Source organism: Aotus nancymaae, unplaced genomic scaffold (assembly GCF_030222135.1).
Source record: "Aotus nancymaae isolate 86718 unplaced genomic scaffold, 86718_ANA_hifiasm-v0.15.2.pri h1tg000002l, whole genome shotgun sequence".
Classification (NCBI taxonomy): domain Eukaryota; kingdom Metazoa; phylum Chordata; class Mammalia; order Primates; family Aotidae; genus Aotus; species Aotus nancymaae.
This window is the reverse complement of record NW_026988413.1, coordinates 22,957,028-22,979,032: the sequence shown is the minus strand read 5'-3', so window position 1 is coordinate 22,979,032 and position 22,005 is coordinate 22,957,028. Positions and strand designations below refer to the sequence as shown.

The 22,005-nt window shown below is 41.7% G+C and overlaps 1 protein-coding gene across 1 annotated transcript in view; it reads left to right on the top strand.

Annotated features, from left to right (window-relative positions):
* The first annotated feature begins 9,152 nt into the window (after positions 1-9,152).
* The window catches only part of LRGUK (leucine rich repeats and guanylate kinase domain containing), a 128,098-nt gene continuing 115,245 nt past the window's right edge, over positions 9,153-22,005 (top strand). Inside the window, exons 1-3 of the mRNA XM_021673856.2 lie at positions 9,153-9,481; positions 19,288-19,395; positions 21,671-21,752. Of these exons, the coding sequence (XP_021529531.2) occupies positions 9,176-9,481; positions 19,288-19,395; positions 21,671-21,752 (496 nt within the window). The 5' untranslated portion in view covers positions 9,153-9,175. The remainder of the gene's footprint in view (positions 9,482-19,287; positions 19,396-21,670; positions 21,753-22,005) is intronic.

Sequence of the window (22,005 nt, the reverse complement as noted above, 5' to 3'; positions counted from 1 at the left end):
TTGAACAGATATTTGCACACCCACATTTATAGCAATATTATTCATAATAATCAAAAGGTGGAAGCAACCTAAGTGTCCATTGACAGATGAGTAGACAAGCAAAATGTGGTCTCTCCATAAATTGAAATATTATTCAGCCTTAAAAAGGAAGGACATTCGGACAGAGGCTACAACATAGCTGAACCTTAATGACATTCTGCAAAGTGAAATAAGCCAGTAACAAAAAGGCACATACTGTATGATTTCACTCATATGAGGTATTTAGTCAAATTCATAAAGGCAGAAAGTAGAATGGTGGTTTCCAGGGACGAGGGGAGAAAGGATTAGGGAATTATTGTTTAGTAGGAATGTACTTTCAATTTTGCAGAAAATAAATCTGGAGACAGGTGGATCGCACTACAATGTGAATGTACTTAATTTAATGCCAGTGGACTATACACTTAAACATGTTTAAAAGGTAAAATTCACGTTATATGTATTTTACCACAATTTTTTTTTAAAAGCTGTAGTATTAGCTGGGCACGGTGGCGCGTGCCTGTAATCCCAGCTACTCAGGAGGCTGAGGCAGGAGAATTGCCTGAACCCAGGAGGCGGAGGTTGCGGTGAGCCGAGATCGCGCCATTGCACTCCAGCCTGGGTATCAAGAGCGAAACTCCGTCTCAAAAAAAAAAAAAAAAGCTGTAGTATTTAGAGCAACTCAATACCTAAAGAGTCAAAATTAAAGTTTTCTAAAATGGTTTCTCTTTAAAATAATTTTGTAAAAGCCCATAAATCACTTTCTGAATAAGTTTACAATCAAGATGGACTCTCGAGTAGCTTGATTTGGTCAGGAATGAAAATCAGAACATGACGAAGTGAGAACTTCTTGAGGAGGCCTCAATAATGAATTACTTTGAAAAATGCCCTACGTCCCAATTTATTTATAATGGAAATACCAAGCCTACTCAGAGCTGTTTGTATCTGCAAGACTATTTACATATCCATAAATAATTCAAACACAAAATCACTCACCTTGATATCTAAAGGCAATGAGGGGCAAAGGTCAGGCTTCTGTCTTATTCTTCACACGGCTATGGATTTTTGTCTTCCAGAAATGCATATTGCTGATGTCCTATGCCTCACCAGAAGGCCCTGTGTGAAGTGACTCAGGGTGTGATTCTCTCTTTATCATACTCTTCCCATTTTAAACACTTGATGTTTGATTTGAAGGGGAAAGAATTTCAAAGCCACTTCTTATTTACTTGTATTTTTCAGGTAAGTATGGCTCTTTTCGCTATTATTATCATATTATTTCTATGTGCATCCTAGACTTTTTAGTATTTCTTGATGGTTTGCATCATTGCAGACTTTAAGGAAGCCAGGAGCACTTTCCAGACAGTGGTGCACGAAATGGAGGAGGATGTACAAGCAGAGCATCCATGAGGCCCGCTTGGCTGGATGGGAAGACTGGTACAGCAACATTCACAGATGTAAGGTTTGTTCCTTCCCTTTAAGAGATTCCAAAGAACTTTCTGTTTCCTGTGGTTTGAATGTCTCCTCCAAAACACATGTTGAAACTTGGTTGCCATTGTGAGGTGTTAAGAGGTGGGGCCTTTGGGAGGTGATTGGGACATGAGAACTCTGTCCTCATGAATATATTATGTTTTTATCACGGGAGTGAGTTAGTTATTTTGGGAGTTTGGCCCCCTTTTCCTCTCTGTCTTGTGCCCTCTGACCCTCTCTTGCCCTTCTTCCTTCTGCCCTTCCACTGTGAGAAGACCCTCGCCAGATGTGGTACCATGCTCTTGAACTTCTCACCCTCCAGCACTGTAAGAAATAAAAATCTCTCCCTTATAAGTTACTGTCTTTGGTATTCTGTTATAGCAGCAGAAAACAGACTAAGATGCTGTCCTTTACTTAGAACCTTTCTGTAAGTGTTACATGCTGTGATAGTTAATTTTGTCAATTTGAGTGGGCCACGGTGTGCCTAGATATTTGGTCAAGTTTTTATTCTGGGTGTATCTGTGAGGGGTGTTTCTAGATGAGATTAACATACAAATGGGCGGACTGATGAAAGCAGATTGTCCTCCCTAATGTGGTATGCTTCATCAAATTAATTAAAGACCTGAATAGAACAAAAAAGCAGAGTAAGAGGAAACTTTGTCTGCCTGGCTTCTTGAGCTGAGACTTTGGTTTTCCCCTGCCTTCAGACTGGCACTTACACCATCAGCTCTCCTGGTTCTCAGGTGTTTGGACTTGTACTGGAATTGTACCACCTGCTCTCCTGAGTCTCCAGCTTGCCAACTGAAGGTCATGTAATTTTCAGTTTCCATAATTGCATGAGCCAATTTCTTATAATATGTGTGTATGTATCTATATCCCATCCTATTCATTCTGTTTCTCTGGATAACCCTGACTACGAATACACTTGCATTGTGGGAAGGATTTGCAGCTTCTTTTTTGGCCTTTATAGCAGCAAAGATTTGTTTATTATGGAATATAGTTCTCATAGTAGCAAAGATTAATATGAAACTAATCACGTCAGTGAGAGTCAGAAAATAAAGATTCTAACCACGATCTTTTACTAACCAGTTGAGTGAGACTGTAGGCATCTCACATCCTACGTACATCTAGACACTGTATGTATAAGTTAACTTTTACTGCATTTCAAACCATCTCAAATATTAGTGGCTTAAAATAGCCATTGATTTAGCTTATGATTCTTTGGGTTGACTGAGCAGTTCTTCTGGTCTGAGTCATCTTAACTGATTTTTACTGTGCTCCCTCATAAATCAGTTAGCAAGGCAGCTGGCACCGAATAATCTGAGCTGGCTTCATTCTCATGTCTGGCAATGGGATGTGGTTGGCCAGGCCCACAAGGGAAACTGGTCCCAGCATCTCTCGTTATCCAGCAGGCTAGCCTGAGTTTCTTCACTGGGCAGTCACAGCCTTCCCAAGAGCAGCCAGCGCCCAAGCATTTGTGCCACGGTTGCTGCTGTTCTGTTGGCCAAAGCAAGTTTCATGGTCAAGCTCAGATTCAAGGGGTAGAGAAATAGACTCCACCTCTTAATTGGAGGAGCTACAAAGTCACCTTGCAAGGGTTGTGTGTGCAAGGATGGGAAGAATTGGTAGCTGTGTTCGCAATCTAGCACACTGAATCTGCCAGTTTTGCACTCACGTCCTTTAACTTTTTCTGTAACCTTGGAAAGTAGGCATTAGGGCTGGTTTGGATTAGATCCCAGGACTGACTCTAAAGGAGTCTTGTTAGCCCCTCTGAATGCTGGTTTGTGTCTTTTTAATTCTTTGGAGGCTTCAGAGTCTAGGCACTCTCTGAGACAAGCATCCTGATCATTTAATTCCAAGCACTCATCTGCACAGATGTCCTTTCACTCAGGAGGAATGAAGTGGCAGGTTTATTTGGCATAATCACCATAAAGATAAGTTTGTGAGCAGTCATACGTGTTTGTAAAGCACACTGCTATGTGCAGGAGACTTTCTGCAAGAAAGAGAGGCACTCTTGTGGGAGAAAAGTAACTGAGGAAGTCTGGATACAGGGTATGAATAGAAGTTCTGTAAGGTGCCTAAAAGGTACAGTAGGGCAGAGACAACAGAGCCTCCTATTAGCCTCATGGGAGAGCATCATCTGTGTATAATAGACATCACGTAAGAGCGGGAGTTGCAAGGCTCCTGCCTTCCCTCACAGCTGTCGGGACCTCTAATTGTGTCCATCTCTTCTTCCTTTGTTTTAACTCTCATCTCTAGATTCTGCTTAGACATTTTGACACATGAGGCAATTTCTTCCTTTTCCTCACTCATGTCCCTTTTCTCACAGGAAGGCAGCACCTCCTCCTTCTTCCCGACTTGCTATGAGCAGAATTTATTTCTATATTATTACTAATTACTTCTCAGAGACTTCCTGCAGCACATCCCAGCCAGCCTCCTCCCCTTTATCTCTGCCACTTCCCATCCCAGAATGCCCTCTTCTTTCTCCTCTTTCAGGGTCTCATTCAATTCTTACCTCTTCCCTAAAGTTCCTGAGAGCAACTCTGTCTTGGGACATGTTTGACTCCAACTGAGATTTTTCTCTTAACTCCCCTGGACTGGCTCAGCCATTGCTTTATCTGAGTCCAGGAGTGAGCCCTGTCTGCCAGGAGTGGTGAGAGGGAAGTGATGGCCACTGCTGCCTCCAATTCAGTCCCTCCCTGAAGGCCTGTGATGTAACACCAGATCAATCAGGTGGAACTTATCTCCCCTTGTATACTTTTAACTTATATGTTTGATGTATGTGTCCTGCTGCTCCAACCATAATGCAAATCCCTTGAATAAAGAGACCAAGACTTTAACTTTTTCTGTATCCCCAGTGCCCGAAATAGCCCTCTCTGTGGAGCAGGGTCTTACAGGTTGTATAACCAGTCAGTGATAATGGTGACTTGGGTGTTACCTGTGCTTTATATCAGAGCCTACATGATTTGCTTTTTCGTAAAGCAGCACTGTTCCACATTTGTTCTTAACCAGATGAAGTGTATTGCTATTTTTGAAGTGTATATGCTCTAGTAGGATTTCTTGCACCTTTCATGTATCTTCCTTCTATTTGCTCTTCTTTCTTTTTTTATTATTCAGCGCCATTGGGACGCTTTAGTTATTAAAACTTCTGTCTCTCAGGCACATCTTCCTTTTACCACCTCCTGTGATAATTTCTTCCTGAATTACTCCTGGTCTTCTTTGATCTGACTGTCCTACTGTAACATTCTCAAGTCCTCATATCTTCACCCAAAAGATTTCAAACAGTCCCTTCGGGTCATCATTTTAATCATTTTGATCTTAAGTCTTTGTGACTTCTCTGATGATAGCCAGTTTTCTGTCCGCTAAGATAATCTGAGCTAGAAATTCTCAGTAATCCTTATCCAGTCCTGTGTTCAGATTTTATTCACAACATGATGCTTGCAATTCCTTTGCAACAATTCTTCATTGACTTGACTTTTTTGCTTTAGTCTCCGAGCTTTTAAGATGATCTTTTCCTGGACTGAAATTTTTATCTTTGATCTCAACATCAGTATCTGATCTGGGTAATCTATTAGTGCAGCAACCTCCAAAGCACCTTTGATATCTGCTAGGATGGATGTTATTTGGCTCAGTCAACTTCTGCCTAGACTTTATCGGCTCTTATTAGCTCAATTACTTATGACAATTATAATCTGACTGTAGCTGATTTCTGCAAAGGTAGCACATGAATTCCTCATGTGTTGTTGGCTTTTCCCAACTTTATAATCATGAGGCTCAAAGTGTTTGTCTAACATTTTAAAGGGCCCCTCTCTGCCATACTGGGTCAAGGCTCCAGGTAAAATTCTCATGGCTTTTATGTTTTCCTTCCTTAGTCCTTATGACAAATAAAACGACATGATTATTAGTGTAATTGTTCACTTACTGTCTATATACCCACTAGGCTTTTATTAGATAACAAGCATTCTTTCCTTCTTCCTAGACAGGGATAAGAAGCCATCAAAGGATAATAAGTTAATTCATCAAATTATCTCAAATGTAAGGTTCTCCTCTATAAAGTTTTACTGAAGCGGTTGAGCAGAAGCACAGTGTTTTAAGGATGTAGGCTGGGAGACCAGACTTTGTATCTGAGTCCTAGCTTTGTCACTGTTTGACACAGTGGAATGAAGGGTTACATGACCTCTCTATGACTATCCTTCCTCATCTATAATATGGGAGTAATAATATTAATCTCTAACTTGTAGGGTCCCTATTGGGATTAAATGAGTTTATATATGTAAAGCACTTAGTTGTCTGGCACTTAGCGATTACTCATAAATACTAATGTGGTTGTGTTTTAATTGTTATCATTACGTTAATACTAATGGTGCCTTCTATTGTCTGTCTTCTCTCTTCATTGCAAGGCGCTCTGTAAACACTACAGTGTTCCATAAAAAATCACCATGAGTTTGAAGTGCTGCCATCTCAACTTGTCTGAGAAGCACTGTTTGTCCTGGCACAAAAGGGGTGTAAGTATGTACGGGGAAGGGGCACACATTCTTTGCCTCGCCCAAGGTCTACACTCCTAGAAAGGCATTCTTGCCAAATATAGGTGGTAGAAGGCTCATCTGGCCTCTTCTTTCCATTCTGAATGAGGGGAACACCAGACTGAGGGAATACTTCAGTTGCACACAGAAGAGTTCGAGGTAAGTAGAGATTAATAATAACACTAACGCAAAGATACCATGAAGCTGAAGCTGGAGTCAGCCCCCTCTTTCTGACTTAAGCTCTTTACCCCTTTGGTTCTCCCTCCAGGAAGGCTATCCTGGACACCCTCTCAAAAAAGGCACTCTTGAGTATCATCATGTCACTCCTCTACTTTCTCCTTCCTCTCACCCAAGGTGGCAAGGATCCAAGCCTACCACAGAAGACCCTGCTCTCTGGAACGATCATATCCCACCGTTTTTGCCCAACTCACTCATTCACTGGTCCCAGAACTTGAGGTCTTCATTCCTGCTCCAACACGTACGTACACACACACACACACACACACACACACTCACTCACTCTATCTCTCCCATTTTTAGTATTTCACCAGGGCCAGGTTCTCTATGTCTTGTGATACGTTCCTGAGAAATCAATTCATATTTTTGGAGAAAGAAGAGTATTAATAGTTATTTCAGGGGCTTTAGATCTAGGAAGACCTGAGTTGGAATGCCACTTTAGACACAAATTCTGTAACTGGGCAATTGCTTACCGTCTTTGGGCCTCTTTCTTCTCCTTTGAAAATAGGGATGTCAATCCTATTTCAGAGGGCCATTGTAATAATTAAATGAGATATGTGTGTAGCACTTAGCACAGGCCTGGTTTACAGTAAGCAGTGAATAAATGGAAGCGATTATTGATGTTTTTGTACTAATGAGAAGAGTTTAGAATAAATATTTCCTCCCCTCACCTCCTCTCCTTCTGTCTTCTCTGATAAAATAACTTGTTTTATGGATACAACGCCTTGTATTTTGATGCCCAGAATCCCAGAGTAGGGATTCTATTAGTAAAATTCTAACCTAGTGAGCAGTTTGGTGAACTGGCGAGAGCAAAAACTGAGCAACAAGAGGTCTAGACTCTAATTCCTGATCTGCTGCTAACAAGTCAGGCAATTTGGGCCAAGCCATTATCCCCTGAAGGCTGTATTTCTTCTGTAAAAAGAACTGGGATAAGATGGACTTGTAGGTTCCTTCTGATTTTTATATTTTATGGTTCTATATGAAAAGGTTTTTCTCTGAATGAATTCTTTTATTGATACTAAAAAAACCTTGGCTGGTGTATTTTTTCTTCTGAGACCTCTTGTTGCATAGGTTTATCTTGCCTCACATTTTTTTCACACGCAAAAGTGGTAGTTGAAGGTAGACCGTGGAGTTGGTCCTTCTAGATTTGGATTTCAGCACCACCAACTGATTTGGCCAGTTATTTAACTTCTCTGAGGCTCAGTGGTCTTATCTGTCTAATAAGGATAGACAGAGGGTAGATGAGATGAAAGGAGACAAAATGCGTAGACTATATAACCTCGGAGGCTATAGTTTGATTGCCCTGTAGGACATTAACCAGTTTTGTCTATAACTTGGCAAACTTATTTCAGAATGTCTTTTCTCATGGACTCTGAATACCTGATTACTATCTTCCTGATTTCTTCATTAATTTGTGAGTCGAACAGAATCTTTCACATGTGCTTCATTCTGCTTTTTTTATATAAGAATCCTGTTTTTAAATTTTTGAAAATTATTATTTGACTGCCTTCAGACACTCTTCTTGATAGACTGACATTGGCGAAACTCACTAGAAATACTGATTAAATTATTGAAAAAAGAAAAACAATTGAGATTTGCATTTTTATACTTTCTGCCGGATTCTTCCTTGTGTCACTTAGCTGAAACCAGGCCCTACAAGGCTAAGGGTGGGGAAAATTCCCTTGCAGGAATCTCTACTTACTGGAAAAAGAAATAAGCAAGAAGCAAGATGAGCCTGGCAGAAAGAGATACTTTCGCTGTGGCCTTTACATTTATGACTAGCAAGATAATGAAGGAAGGTAATTCTGGAAGCTTGATGTCAGTTTTAACTGTCCCTCAAGCACTGAGAAAGATAATAGTCAATGGATGGTGTCCATAAGGATTTTTTCTCCTTCTCCCTTGACAGCAATTGACAGGATTATTTTATATTTGCAACTGCTGTCATTGAAGCGTGCAGGAAAGGCCCTGTAAGGCCAAGAGGATGAGGGCTACTTCCCTGCAAGGATCTCTATTGTCATCACTATGGCAATAATAGTTACTATAATTTTCATTTTGCTTTTCTATAGAGTGTCGACTTTGTGGAGCTTAAGGCTGTGGGATTTGGGTCACATAAAATCACACTAGCATAAAATCATGTTTTGTTATCTTGCAAGAGTATTTTTTTTTTTTTAACTGCAAAGAGAGCCTATGCAACAAGATTAAAATAATTGCCAATGCAGGTCACTTGACTAATATAATTATTTATGGGATGCTAATAGCTTTTCAGATGCTTTCAGATACAATGTCAATTTGACAGCAATTTTTTCTCTTTCTGTTTGGATGGTTAGACCACTGCCAGTTTTTCTCCCCAAGGACAAGGCTTATCATTGGGGGGTGGGGGTGGGGAATGTAAATTAATTGCAAATCAGCTCTCAGGCGTTGTCTGGTAGTTTCTCTTTATTATCTGCAATTAAATCATAAGGACAGAAACCATGCCTTCCATTTCACTTATATGCACCCTCGTCTACCAGCGTCGCGCTCTGCATAAATTTCAATGGTACTAGCTTTCCTACAGACAGCTTTAGAGACATTAGATACTTCCAAAGTGCGACTCTTCGGAAAGAGCCCTTTGCGAATGAAGCGGGAACGGAGGCGCACCTGCGATCCTAGCGTGGGATGATAAAGCTCTAAGAGGCGTCTCAGGGTAGGGAGGAAACAGCTGGAAACCAAGAAAGGGGGTGTAGCGAAAAGATGTGAAAACAAGAAAGACAAGCTAACAGAACGGACCAAAGAGAGAAGAACAACAGAAGAGGCTGAGAAAAAGGAAAGTCGAGCGGAGCACCCCCTGCCCCCGACTGCAGAAGGCGAGCAAGCGCGGAAGAACTACAGGCCCCAGAATCCCCTGCGGCTCCTCTTGCCGAGCTTAAGTCTCCTAGGCAACCCCACCAAACAAGATGGCGGCCTCCGAGAGCGCTCTCCTGAGGACCAGAGCTGCCTCTCTCCCGAGAGGCTTGGGCAGATCCCCAACTGGAGCCCAATCGTTACAGTTTCTCGTAGAAGAGGAGCGTCAGCCTTGCCGGTCTTCTTTTCCCATGGGGCACAAGACGAAAGGCACGTTCAACACAGCCTCCTCCTACCTGCTCCAGCAGCTCATGCACCGCTATCAGGAGCTGGACGCGGACGGAGACGAGGACCTGGGCGAGGGCGAAGGCGAGGCAGGATCCGAGGAGTCCTCAGAGTCCGAAATGCTCAATTTGGAGGTGTGCCTTCCCCCTCTACCCCTCACTCCCTGGCTCTCTTGTCCAGCCGTCAGGCCGTGCTACTTCAGCTGCAGCTCCCGATGCACCCCCACCAGCCCGAAGCTTCCCACACTTTCTCAGGCTCTCTCGCCTCCAGGAACGCCTATTCCCTCTCTTTTCTTCCCCTGTCTGTTACCCCGTTTTCTCACCCACTGCCTGAAATATCTCTAAATATCTCCTTTCTTTTTCATTAACACATTTGATTTCTTATGCGTCAAGTTAACACAGCGTCACTTTGAAAGAGTGTCTAGATAATTGTCTGGGAATTATGGCTTTAGCTTTTTCAAAATTATACTTTGACAGTATTGTGAATAGGCAGAGTTCATCTCTGGCATTCCAGCACCTGTTGCCCATGGCTATAAAATACTTCCACATTCTCCCCCAGATCTAGTCCCGTCAGCCTCCTTCCACAGGGGAAAAAAAAAATCCTCTTTTGAAAGTGCTTCCTCAAAGACTAAGTGACTCAAAAGTTGAATACATTACTTCTGTCAGGGGCATATGTCTTATACAAGCAACATGCGCATACACCAGAAAGGAGCCCTAAAATGTTCAAACAGCCAGCTCACTGTGGGAGTATTTTCGGATGTGGCTTCACCTTTCACAGGACTGCCGATTCCCTCTTTCCTGCAATACCTCTTCTGACCACCACACAATTCCACCTCTTTCTTACACGTATTATCGTCCTTTTCCTTTCTTAGTCCATTGCAGTCTTCCTGTCTTTTCTGCTTCTCATCACATCAGTTTTTTCTCTTGGCTTCTAATAAATTACTTTCTTTCAAAAGCGTAATTTAATTTGCTTTCTTTCGATACGCTTAGGTTTTTCTCTTTGTCTTCGCTGCCAGGAAACTCAGATTCAATATTTTTTCTTAATTTCAAAGTTTCCTTCAGGTTTTCTCTCCCCTTTCTTTTTCCTTGGCAGTATAAATTGCAACAAATTATTTTAAAAAGTAAATGTAATATAAAAGTGTAAAATTTCTTTTTTCTTTCTTCTTTCTTTCCTTTCCCTTCTGTTCCCTTCTCTTTCATTTCTTTCTTTTACTTCCTTTCTTTTTTCTTTTTTCCCTCCCTCCTTTTCCCTCCCCTTCCTTCCATCCTTCCCCTCCCCTCCCCTTCCCTCCCCTCCCCTCCCCTTTTTCCTTTCACAGGGTCTTACCCCCTCCCCTTCTTCCTTTCACAGGGTCTTACTCTGTTACCCAGACTGGAATACAGTGGTACAGTCACGGCTCACTGCAGTCTTGACCTCCCAGGCTCAAGCAATCTTTCTGCCTCAGCCTCCTGAGTAGCTGGGACTACAGGCGTACACCACAGCGCCTGGCTAATTCTTGTGTTTTTTGTAGAGACGGGGGGCTCGCCATGCTGCCTAGACTGGTCTTGATCTTCTGGGGTCAAGCCATCTGCCCATCTCAGCCTCCAAAAGTGCTGGTGTTACAGGTATGAGCCACTGTGCCCAGCCTAGGATATTTTTATTACCCTCATTCTGTAATATTCTTCTGGTTTCCCCTCTTTGCATCTTTGCATCTATTCATAGTCACCTTTTCTCCTTGAGGCCAGACATATTTCTCTGTTATGTCTGTTCCCTTTCACAAACTCCTTTCCTCATTTGTCTTGTTTCTTCTTATTCTCCCCTCTCCGACCTGCAGCATCTTCTGTTACTCTGATTCTTCTATTAACCACTTGGGTTCCCCTTCCTTTGTAATGTCCTGTTCACTTTCAACATTTGGCCTGTTTTTTTTTTCTGTCCATCCTCATCCTCCTTTTTGTCTTTCCTCTTTTTCTACTTGCTTATTTATACATAAGATAGTTACCGTTAGTTTTGCTAAAAGTTGACCATAGAAAGCAATTAGTTACTCTGTTATTACTTCTTTTGTCTTTTGTTGATTTACTTTGCTATCTTTAACAGTGACTGTAATAAAACCCTAGCAGTGTTTTTGCAACATTGAGATGTTTGTATGGTTTCCACCAGCTTCCTCCCAGAGGAATTCACAAATGAACCGCCAGTATACTTTGTTATTCTAATTAACACATAGCTCTTTGGCTATGGGGTTCATTAGCACCATTGTTAATCGGTCTTCAGTATGCCATTAACAAACCATAGAAGGGGTTGACAGGAACTAGTTATCCCTTTTTGGCTTGTAAGACATGTGTAGAACAGGTTCATTATTTCTTCCATTTACATTCTAAATATTAATTTCGTGTTTTTATTCTATTTTGGCTTTTCAGAGTATTGCACACATATTAATATGCTAAATAAACTGAAACCAAGTTTTAAAAATTTGGAAATTCATGTTCAGTGATTTATTATTCCCATCTTAGCCTGGTGAATATTTGCAGTGCTATCATGGTCACAATGATTATTGAGTGCCTTTAATGCAACTTGCCTTAAACCTCAGAAGCCCTTATGAATTAAGGGAGGCAGTATGGACCACCTGTTCAAACACAAGATTTGTGTTTGAGGCTTGATTTAGCCTTTTGTTGTTAATTGTGAGATCTTGAGCAAGTTACTTAACCTCTATCATTCTTCTTTTTTTTTTTTTAGACAGAGGTTTGCTCTTGTTGCCCAGGCTGGAGTGCAATGGCATGATCTCAGCTCACCACAACCTCCACCTTTCAGGTTTAAGCGATTCTCCTGCCTCAGCCTCCCACGTAGCTGGGATTTTAGGCATGCGCCACTACACCTGGCTAATTTTGTATTTTTAGTAGAGGTGAGGTTTCTCCTTGTTGGTCAGGCCAGTCTCAAACTCCTAACCTCAGGTGATCTGCCCACCTCAGCCTCCCAAAGTGCTGGGATTACAGGCATGAGCCACCGTGCCTGGCAACCTCTCTCATTCTTAAAGTGGGAATTATAACAAAATTATAACAATACCTATAGAATTGTGAGAATTAAATGAGATCCTGTATGATAAATGCTTATCATAATATAGTTTTGATACAATTAATACAAATAGTAACTTACATGTTTTTATCTGCTAACTGCAGCCCATTAAGTGAGTTGATTAATTTAACCTTCATTGAACAAGCATTTACTGCATGATTGCTATGACCGTACGGAGCTGCATGATTGTACAGACTGTACTGCATGATTGCTTTGACTGTACAGAACAGAAGTTTCTGGGCCCAAAAATTGATGCATGAAAAACACTTCTTTTCAGTCCCTTAATATGGGTAATAATACCTACTCCTGGGATAGTTATGAACATCAAATTTAATAAGAAACTCTATATTTAAAGTTCTTATTGTAGTGTCTGATACAGAGTAGACTCTCAAAAAATTATGGCTGCAATAAATAATAACAGTAATGGTAGAAAAAGATGAGAACATGATTGAAGACATACACAGTTCCTGCTTTCAAAGTGAGATAAGAATGTGAATAAATCATAGCAATTCAGCATACTTGTAGTATGCCATAAAGAGGTGACTACAGTTGACAGCTGGATTGCAGAGACATGGCAGGCTTCAGGGGAAGGAGACTCTTGCCTGAGTAGAGAGGTGCCGTGTGGACAGGCAGGTGGCAGCTTTTCGTACCGATGAGTTACAGGTGAGAACAGATGAAGCAGCCTAGCAGGCCAGGCGTGGTAACTCATGCCTGTAATCCCAGCACTTTGGGAGGCCGAGGCAGGCAGATCACGAGGTCAGGAGATGGAGCCCATCCTGGCTAACATGGTGAAAGCCTGTAAAATACAAAAAAAAAAAAAAATCAGCTGGGCGTGGTGGCGCACGCCTGTAGTCCCAGCTACACGGGAGGCTGAGCCAGGGGCATTGCTTGAACCTGGGAGGCAGAGGTTGCAGCGAGCCAAGATCTTGCCACTGCCCTCCAGCCTGGCAACAGAGCAAGACTCCATCTCAAAAAAAAAAAAGAAAAAAGAAGCAGCAGCAGCCTAGGGAGGAGTGAGATTGTCAAGGGCACTGGGATGTTGTGGGGACTTGGACTGGGGTCTCTACACAGTGGGGAACTGCTCTGTTGGCCAGGTGGGATTAGATTAGAGGATTGTTAAGACTGGAGGCAAGGAGATCAGTGAGAAAATTCTAGCAAAAGCCAGGGGAGTGAGAAGAGCTTGGATTAAGGCAGTGGCAGTGGGAATGGAAAGGAAGCTAAAGATAAAAACATATTTAAAGTATTTAAGATGGTTCATTTACAAATTAAATATTAGAAGTCTAGGATGGCTGTTAGGCCTATGGCATGGTCTGGGGTAATATTAAGGCCATTATCTGTCATAGGAATCAGGGACAGATGGAGCTATGTGTTAAGGAGTTGGATATAGGAACCACGTGACCAGAAATCGGGGAGGGATCTCAGAGTAGGAGACATGGGAATCATCACCACTAGATTCTGGAAAATCATCCAGGAAGGGATGGGAGGGAAAAAGCCACGAATAGAACCATAAAGGTACAGATACGAAGGGTGTTTAAGTGGTAGGCAGATGAAGAAGCAGGGAGGAAAATTGGGAAGGACTGGTAAGAGAAGCAGGAGGAGAAAGAAGACCTATATGATAGGGAAGCCAGGTGTCTCAAGAACATGATGACTGGGTTCAGTGGCTCATGCCTGAAATCCTGACACTTTGGGAGCCAAGGGCAGGAGGATGGCTTGAGGCCAGAGTTTGAGACCAGACTGGGTAACATAGTGAGACCCCATCTCTACAAAAGAATTAAAGAAAAATTAGCCGACTGGTTCTAGTGAGGTATGCACCTATAGTACCAGCTACTTGGGAGGCTGAGGCAGAAGGATCACTTGAGCCCAGGAGTTCGACGCTACAGTGAGCTATGATCATGCCACTGCATTCCAGCCTGGGTGACAGAGCAAGACCTTGTCTCAAAAGAAAAAAGAAAGAACATGGGAATGGGTTATGCTACACACAGGTTAAGTGGGAAGAGGCCTAAAAAGTGCTCATTCATTTTGCCTATGTGAGGGTCACTGGAGACAGTGGCCCACCTGATTTTTAGGAGGTGGCAAAGTCAGGAAGCTAAGTGAAGTTGAAGAATAGGTGATAGGCGAGGAAAGGAGAGCTAAGGCATAAAAAACAACTCTAGAGAAGATTGGTTATTAAAGGAAACTCCACTTTATAGCTCAAGGAACCTACCGGACTGAAGGAAGCCTTTGTAGGACAGTAGAGTCTACCATACTTTTATAGCTGGAGTGGGAACAGTAGAGAGTGGTGGGTTCAAAACACAGACAGAAGGGGGCAAAAGTCATCCCTGAGGAAAGAGAAGCGGGTGGGACCCTGAGTAGAGAGAACACAGTCTTCCTCTAGACCTAAGTGAGAAACATTAGGGCAGGTGCTCCTAGGAAGCCGAGAGGGTTAACATCTGAGAGCTTCCGTTTTGCCTTGGAAGCAGAAGAGAAGGGCATTAGTTGAGAAGAGGGCAATGGAGCTGAGGCTCTGCACAGCTTGCGAATGATGGAGAGCTGGGCTAGTCAAGAAGGGGAGTTGAAAAGGGGCCGATGAAGAACAGGAGACTGTTTAATAGCAAAGAGGTGCAGTTAAAATTCAGCTTTACAGGGACTCCAGGATGCATGGTTGTGGGATCTTCTTCAGCCCACTCAGCAGCTAGGGGGTAGAGAGGAGGTGCTTTCATTCATTCAACCCACGTTTGAGCACTCACCATGTGTGAGGCACTGTTTGCCTCCTTCCCCCTTAGGCTTCAGCCATCCTGAACCTTCATCATTCTCTCAATGGGCCATGCTTGCCTTTGCCTGTGGGATTTTGTACGTGCTGCCCCCTTTGCCTGTAATACTATTTCTTGGCTCACTTTTCAGTCTTATCTTCCCTTTTGCCAGAGTAACTCACAATTTGAGTCTCAACTGAATGGCTCTCTCTTTTTGGAAGACTTTGCTAACTGTTACTCCATCCTGGCACTGACATACAATGGGGGCCCTGCTCATAGTCAGCAGACACTGCTTATCTCTATTCTAATATTTATCAAAGCCTAAAATTGCTCGAGTACTTGTCTGTCTCCCAGACTGAACTGTAAATCCCTTATGGACAGGCACCATAGCTGTTCACTTATTCACCATGTCTTATCCACTGAGCCAAGCTGCATGTGCTAGGAACTCTATACAGACTTTTTTCCCCTGATGAATGATAAACATGACACAGTCCTGCCTCAATAAAGCAGTTGATTGTGAACTTGATTCAGATTTGTATGTGGATGGGTAGCTGCAACCAGCGGGGACCAGGATCAGAGACTTGAAGATAGAGAGAAATTGAAATTGCCCATGGGGCCAGGTGCGGTGGCTCATGCCTGTAGTCTCAGCACTTTGGGAGGCGGAAGTAGTCTGATTGCTTGAGTCCAGGAGTTTGAGACCAGCCTGGGCAACATGGTGAAACTCCGCCTCTATAAAAAAATATAAAAACCAGCCAGGCATGGTAGCACATGCCTATAGTCCCAGCTATTTTGGAGGCTGAGATGGGAGGATGGCTTAAGCCTGGGAGGTCAAGGCTACAGTGAGCTGAGATCAAACCACTACATCTTAGCCCAGGAGACAGAGCAAGACCATGTCTAAAAAAGAAAAAAAAAAAAGAAAAAAAGAATTGCCCATGGGCTGCCCAATAGGGAAGGGAATATAGTCAAAAGGGAACAGATAGACTCTGAGAAAGATGTCTATCTGTGAACAGACTGGAGATTTTGCTGTGGTCAGAGAACAAGTTCAACAGGTGCCAGACAGGTTGAAGGATAAGCCATTGTAGGATTAGAGCGGAATACTGGAGTCTGAGGTTTCCAGGATGGAGCAGTTTAGCATGATGGCTAGGTCCAGGGCATGGCCGTGAGAGTAAGCTGTCTGGAATTGATACAGTAAAGAAATGTGCATGTGTGCACGTGTTAGGAAGGGAGTGTTGGTTGGCCATCCACAGGGATTCTGAAGCCACTCAAGATAGCGACAGGAGTTTGAAAATGATCGAATAGTGGAAGGGGAAGACATAATACTGCCACATGTCAGGAACCTCAGGAGGTGTGAGGAGGTTATTGTGCAGAGAGCTGTGTTGGGGACATGGAAAAATGCTGACAGCATGGGCTCCTCTGCATGTCAATGGCTAAGTTGAAAACAAGCATCCACCTGCTATAAGTAAGGATGCACTGTCTTTATATTTCCAGGAAATGGAGGAGGCCAGATGAACGTCAGAGGGCTAGGTGGAAAGTTTGGAGGGAAGGTGACATTCCTTCCCAGGCCTTATATAATAAACTAGAACTTTGTTTAGAAAAGTAAATGTGTTTTGCCCATTTTGTGAACAGGCTGATTGGCGTGGGTGAGTGAAACATTAAGATGTGGAATTTCTGACTTCATCAATTAATAAAAACAAAATTGTCATCTATTGGGAACACTGTGTTGTGCATACTGTGCTGTGAGTTGTATATCCATTTTTTTTCTTTCTCCAAAAATATTAAAAGAAGGTGTAGGGAAGGAAAGACTTTCCCTCTACACTCTTAGCTTTTATAGCTGGGTCTATAAAATAAACTGAAAACAGATGGATTAACAGGAGGAAAGGTATATATATATATACTAATTTTAATAAATTTTTAATGTTTGTGGGGAACGTTGCAGGAAAAATAAAAGTGAATAATCAAAAAAGCAGTGAGATTTGAGAAGTTATGTACCATCTCAATAGAGGAAGGGGAGAAAAAATGCTTTTTAGGGAATGGATAGTCCCTTAGAAAAGCAGATGTGAGGTATGAGAGTTTGTGACAAAGTCTGTCTGAGTGTGACATTGACTTCTGGTCTCCTCTCCTGGGGTGGGTAAGAGTCAATCTTCTGTGTTTGATGAAACCGCCAAGGTGGGAATTTAGGACAACTGTTTCTTTTGGCGGATCTGCCTTTAGGCAGATAAAGGGAGTTCAGAAAGAGTCTTTCCCTGCATTTGCTGTTTTTCAAGTGCCTTCAGCTCAAAATAATCAATATACCAACGTGGCATATTTTAGGGCAACCTGTCCTGTACTTCTTCAAAGGTAATTAAGTTTCCTATTTATAGCTGAAAACTACAAGGCTCAGTGAAAACTTTACCTCCCCAAAGTCACACATCCAAAATGGCAAGGCTGGGGTTCAAACCATGCCTGCCCAATTCTGAAGCCATGTGCTGTCCATGTTGGTGATATTTACTTCCCTGGATCAGTGGAAACTTGTGGGGAAAGAAACTATAACAGCACAAGCCTACGCGAGTATGTCGTCAGTACGTACGGCTGGAGCAGCTTTGTTGGTTCCTGAATTCATAGAGAGGACGTAGAAAAGGGATATTTTGCCATCATAGTCTATATGCTAGTCATGGTTAGTTATGTCGGTGTGACTGATGTGATTACTGTGTTTCGTGTCCTCGTGTTGATGTCAGTGTTAATGTGTCGGTCATTATGGAGTTGAAGGCAGCACAAACCTAGTACTGACCCACCTGTTATCTCTTTTGTCTGTCACTGTTGGAGGAAGGGCATGTCAGGCTGACATTGGTCTGTGTGATGTCTATAGACCAAGGGGCAACCTCCTTATGGAAATGATCTTCACCATTTTTTTTTTTTGAGACAGAATGTCGCTCTGTTGCCCAGGCTAGAGGGCAGCAATGTGATCTTGGCTCACTGCAACCTCTTCCTCCCAGGTTCAAGCGATTCTCCTGCCTCAGCCTCCCGAGTAGCTGGGATTACAGGTGCCCTCTACCACATCCATCTAATTTTTGTATTTTTAGCAGAGACAGGGTTTCACCATCTTGACCAGGCTGGTCTTGAACTCCTCACCTAGTAATACACCCATCTCGTCCTCCCAAAGTGCTGGGATTACAGGTGTGAGCCACTGTGCCCGGCCATTCATCACCTTTTTAATAATCTTGTAAATTTTATAAATCTAGCAACATTGACTAACTGAACTGAAGGACCTGTTTTCTCCAGCAAGAATACCAGATTTAGAGAAATAATTGGCTTAATTTGATGTAACCATCCTGTGGGGTGTGGGCAAGCAGTTAAACACAGTGGCTAGGGCAGTTTTGGAGAGGGATTGGACAGACTGGGATTTTCATTCCAGCTGTCACATACGATCTGTTTGGTTTCAGGTGAGAACTTCCAAACTTAGTTTTTCAGTCTGTAAGGTGGAGATAAGAGTATCTATCTCAGTGTTGTCCAAAGGATTCAATGAGTTAATCTATTGAGAGCTCTTAGCACAGAATTTAGATTAGAGAAGCACTCAATCAATACCACCACTGACACTGCTGCTTCTACTGCTACAATATTCACTCAACTTTGAATGTCTAACACAAATGACCACCTGAAAAAAACAGTGGCAATGAAAACATTGATTTGACAGATAGTTCTTTTATTTTATTTTTTGAGATGGAATTTCACTCTTGTTACCCAGGCTGGAGTGCAGTGGCACAATCTCAGCTCACTGCAACCTCCGCCTCCCGGGTTCAAGCGATTCTACTGCCTCAGCCTCTGAGTAGATGGGACTACAGGCATATGCCACTAAACCCAGCTAATTTTTATATTTTTAGTAGAGATGGGGTTTCACCATATTGGCCACAATGCTCTTGACCTCTTGACCTTGTGATCTGCCCACCTTGGTCTCCCAAAGTGCTGGATTACAGGCGTGAGGCACTGTGCCCAACCAGCAGATAATTATTTAGTTATATGTAATACATATATGTTATCAACACTGAATTTTTGGGGGGATATTGGTAAATTTTGGAGGGCTCAGCTCCTGGGTATAAAATATACTAAGTAAGTGTTGCATATGACGAGGTAGATTGTTTCTTTTCTAATGAGAGTCTTTTCTTTGTCTACCTTTCTGGCTTTTTTTACAGGAGGAATTTGATGGGGTCCTGAGAGAGGAGGCCGTGGCTGAAGCACTCCATCAGTTGGGGCGCTCAGGGTCTGGGACTGAGCAAGTCTACCTCAATCTAACTTTATCAGTGAGTATGCCAAAATCTCCATTGGCTGCCTGCAGTTTGACATTGGCTGGACCATATTTATTTTCTTCAGTACTCGTAGCTTTTGTGGTGGAGCCTTGCATTTGATAGAGACCGGTGACAAGAGATATTTATGTAAATATTAGACTTCAAAGAGCCCTGACCAATCCAGTAATCAACCCCCCCAATTTCTTAGTTTTCATTCTGTTCACACTCTATTTCTTTCATTTTAAGTAGTCTATATTATAGTAATCAATGCTTTCTTTCCAGGACGTTGAATTTGATTCTGTAAAACCAATCAAAGACTCTTTAAGAATTTTCTCTCTGATCAGTGGAAGCAGCACTAAACTTTACATCTGAATCCAAGGGTACAAAGTATTTTGATATTGACTTTCCCCACTAAGTATGTCAAGAAATAAGAGGCTTTGAGCTATATCTTACTTTCCACAAGATACCTATCATTAAAGAAAAGAATCTATTATTATTCATCAGTTTTTAAGATTTCAGTACGCGTCATAGAGTAGCACGAAATCTTGGCTTCAATTTTATCAGAAGAGAGGCTGTAAGAGCAAACTACTGGGAATGCTTGCTTCTTTCCTCATTTTGTTTCTCTATGGTCTTAGGAAAACAATTTAAGTCGTTTTGCCGCCTTACATTATAAAGCATTAAATATTCATTGGAGATCCACAAAGTAAATTTAGGTACATATGAGAAAAAAAAGCGCATTGAAATTTTACCATGGCACCATGATTTGGCAAAAGGGTATATATAATTCACTGTAAGCCTGCTCTGTCTTGGATTTGAATGAGAAGTCTACACAAGAAATGTTAAGCTCTTTTCACCTTTGCTAGCTCCGTGGCATGTCCTTCAAGGCCAGCATATTAAAACTGTAATCTTTTTCTATTTTCACTTTATAACATTTTATGGATTACTCAGCCAGTCAAGCAATAACATACAGGGAGCACCGCGTATGCATTGCGCCATGTTCGACACTGGAATATGGGATATAATTTCAGCAGCCAATGCATCCACACACAAGTCCCTTTCAATCAATATTCTACTTATGTAGGTAGTGCTATGCCTTAAATTGATCTACCCCAAACAGCAATCCTTTAAGTCTTATTTCAGCTGGATGGACTGAAGCTTAATTTATTTTGCCACTGACCTCCTTACATTTGAGATATTACACGTTGAATTACTTTGCCTTAATAACCTGTCTTACTGAATACACTTTCTTAGGGTTGCCCAGTTTGGTGATTTTTTTTCCATTATGTCTTACTTATGTTACATGTTATTTTTTTTTCACTTTCTCTTATTACTTGTGTACATATCTTCTCTCCTGCCAAAGTCATAAGTTTCTTAAGGGCATAATATAGCTCTTTTCCATCATTGTATTTCTCATCATTCCAAGCACAATGCTTTGTACACAGTATTCAGTAAGTATTTATTTATTATTACTGTTCTAGCTTCATTAATCACCTTTATTCTATATGAGAATGTGCTTATAATGACTCATTGGTTCGCTTTATTCTGACTCTGACATCATGATATAAAACAGTCAAAGACATCTTTGTTCCACGAAAACCAAACTCCCCTCAATCTCACCTGAAGTTCACTAGAATCAAGATTTCCTGGAAAGAATTTTGGACAAGGATTCAAAAGACTTAGACACTGCTTCTCTATCACTAACTTGCTGTGTGATTTCAGGCTATTAACATACCTCTCTGTATCTCACATCCATCGTCTCTCAGTTGGGAATAAGCTGTCCTGCAGATTTCACAGGTGTGTTTGATCAGATGAGACTCTTGCAAAAGAGCTTTGAAAATGAACCCCGTGAAGGCGTAGGTAGTATTATTATTAATGATCTCCTGATGAGGTGTGAACGCTCTTTAAAACTTCATTTAAATTCTAGGCATTTTTTTCTTTTTTTCTACTAGATAAAGGACTTGTCTTTATTGCTATTGTGTGATTTAAAAAAAAAACAACAACTCTGTTCTAACGGTCTCCATGAACACTGCTTTAAATTGGCCTTTGATGTTTTATTCGTTTTTGCTAGCAACACTAATTTCCTAAGCTATTATTTTCTTCAAAGGAAGGCCTTTTATTTTTTTTTAATGGCATCTGTTTTGAGATCCTATTAGTAGCAGGCTTCAGATTTTGTTCTCTCACTTCTATATTTGTGAAAGAAATTCTGGATTTCTTTCCATCAACAGTTACTGCAAGAAGGCTGAGTACCTGTCAAAGCAACATTAAAGTCTTTTACCTTTTGTTTTCTCAGGGCTGTGATTTAATTGATGTTAGCATTCTCTGTGGATATGTTCACCTACAGAAGTTGGATCTTTCAGCAAATAAAATTGAAGGTATGTAATTGTCATTCTAGATTGATCACTGAATTATCTGAAAATTTAAATGTTGACGTATGTAATATGGTTTGATAATACCAAACTTGATATAAGTAATTTGTATATCAATTTACATAGTATTCCTTTGTTTTCCATGCAAAAAAGGCACCGATAACTGATGAGAGAGAAAAAGGCACAGATCTGCAGTATTATAATGTCGCTGAGATGCAGTCAATGATGTTTAAGAGCATGAGAGTGATGTTGCCTTTAT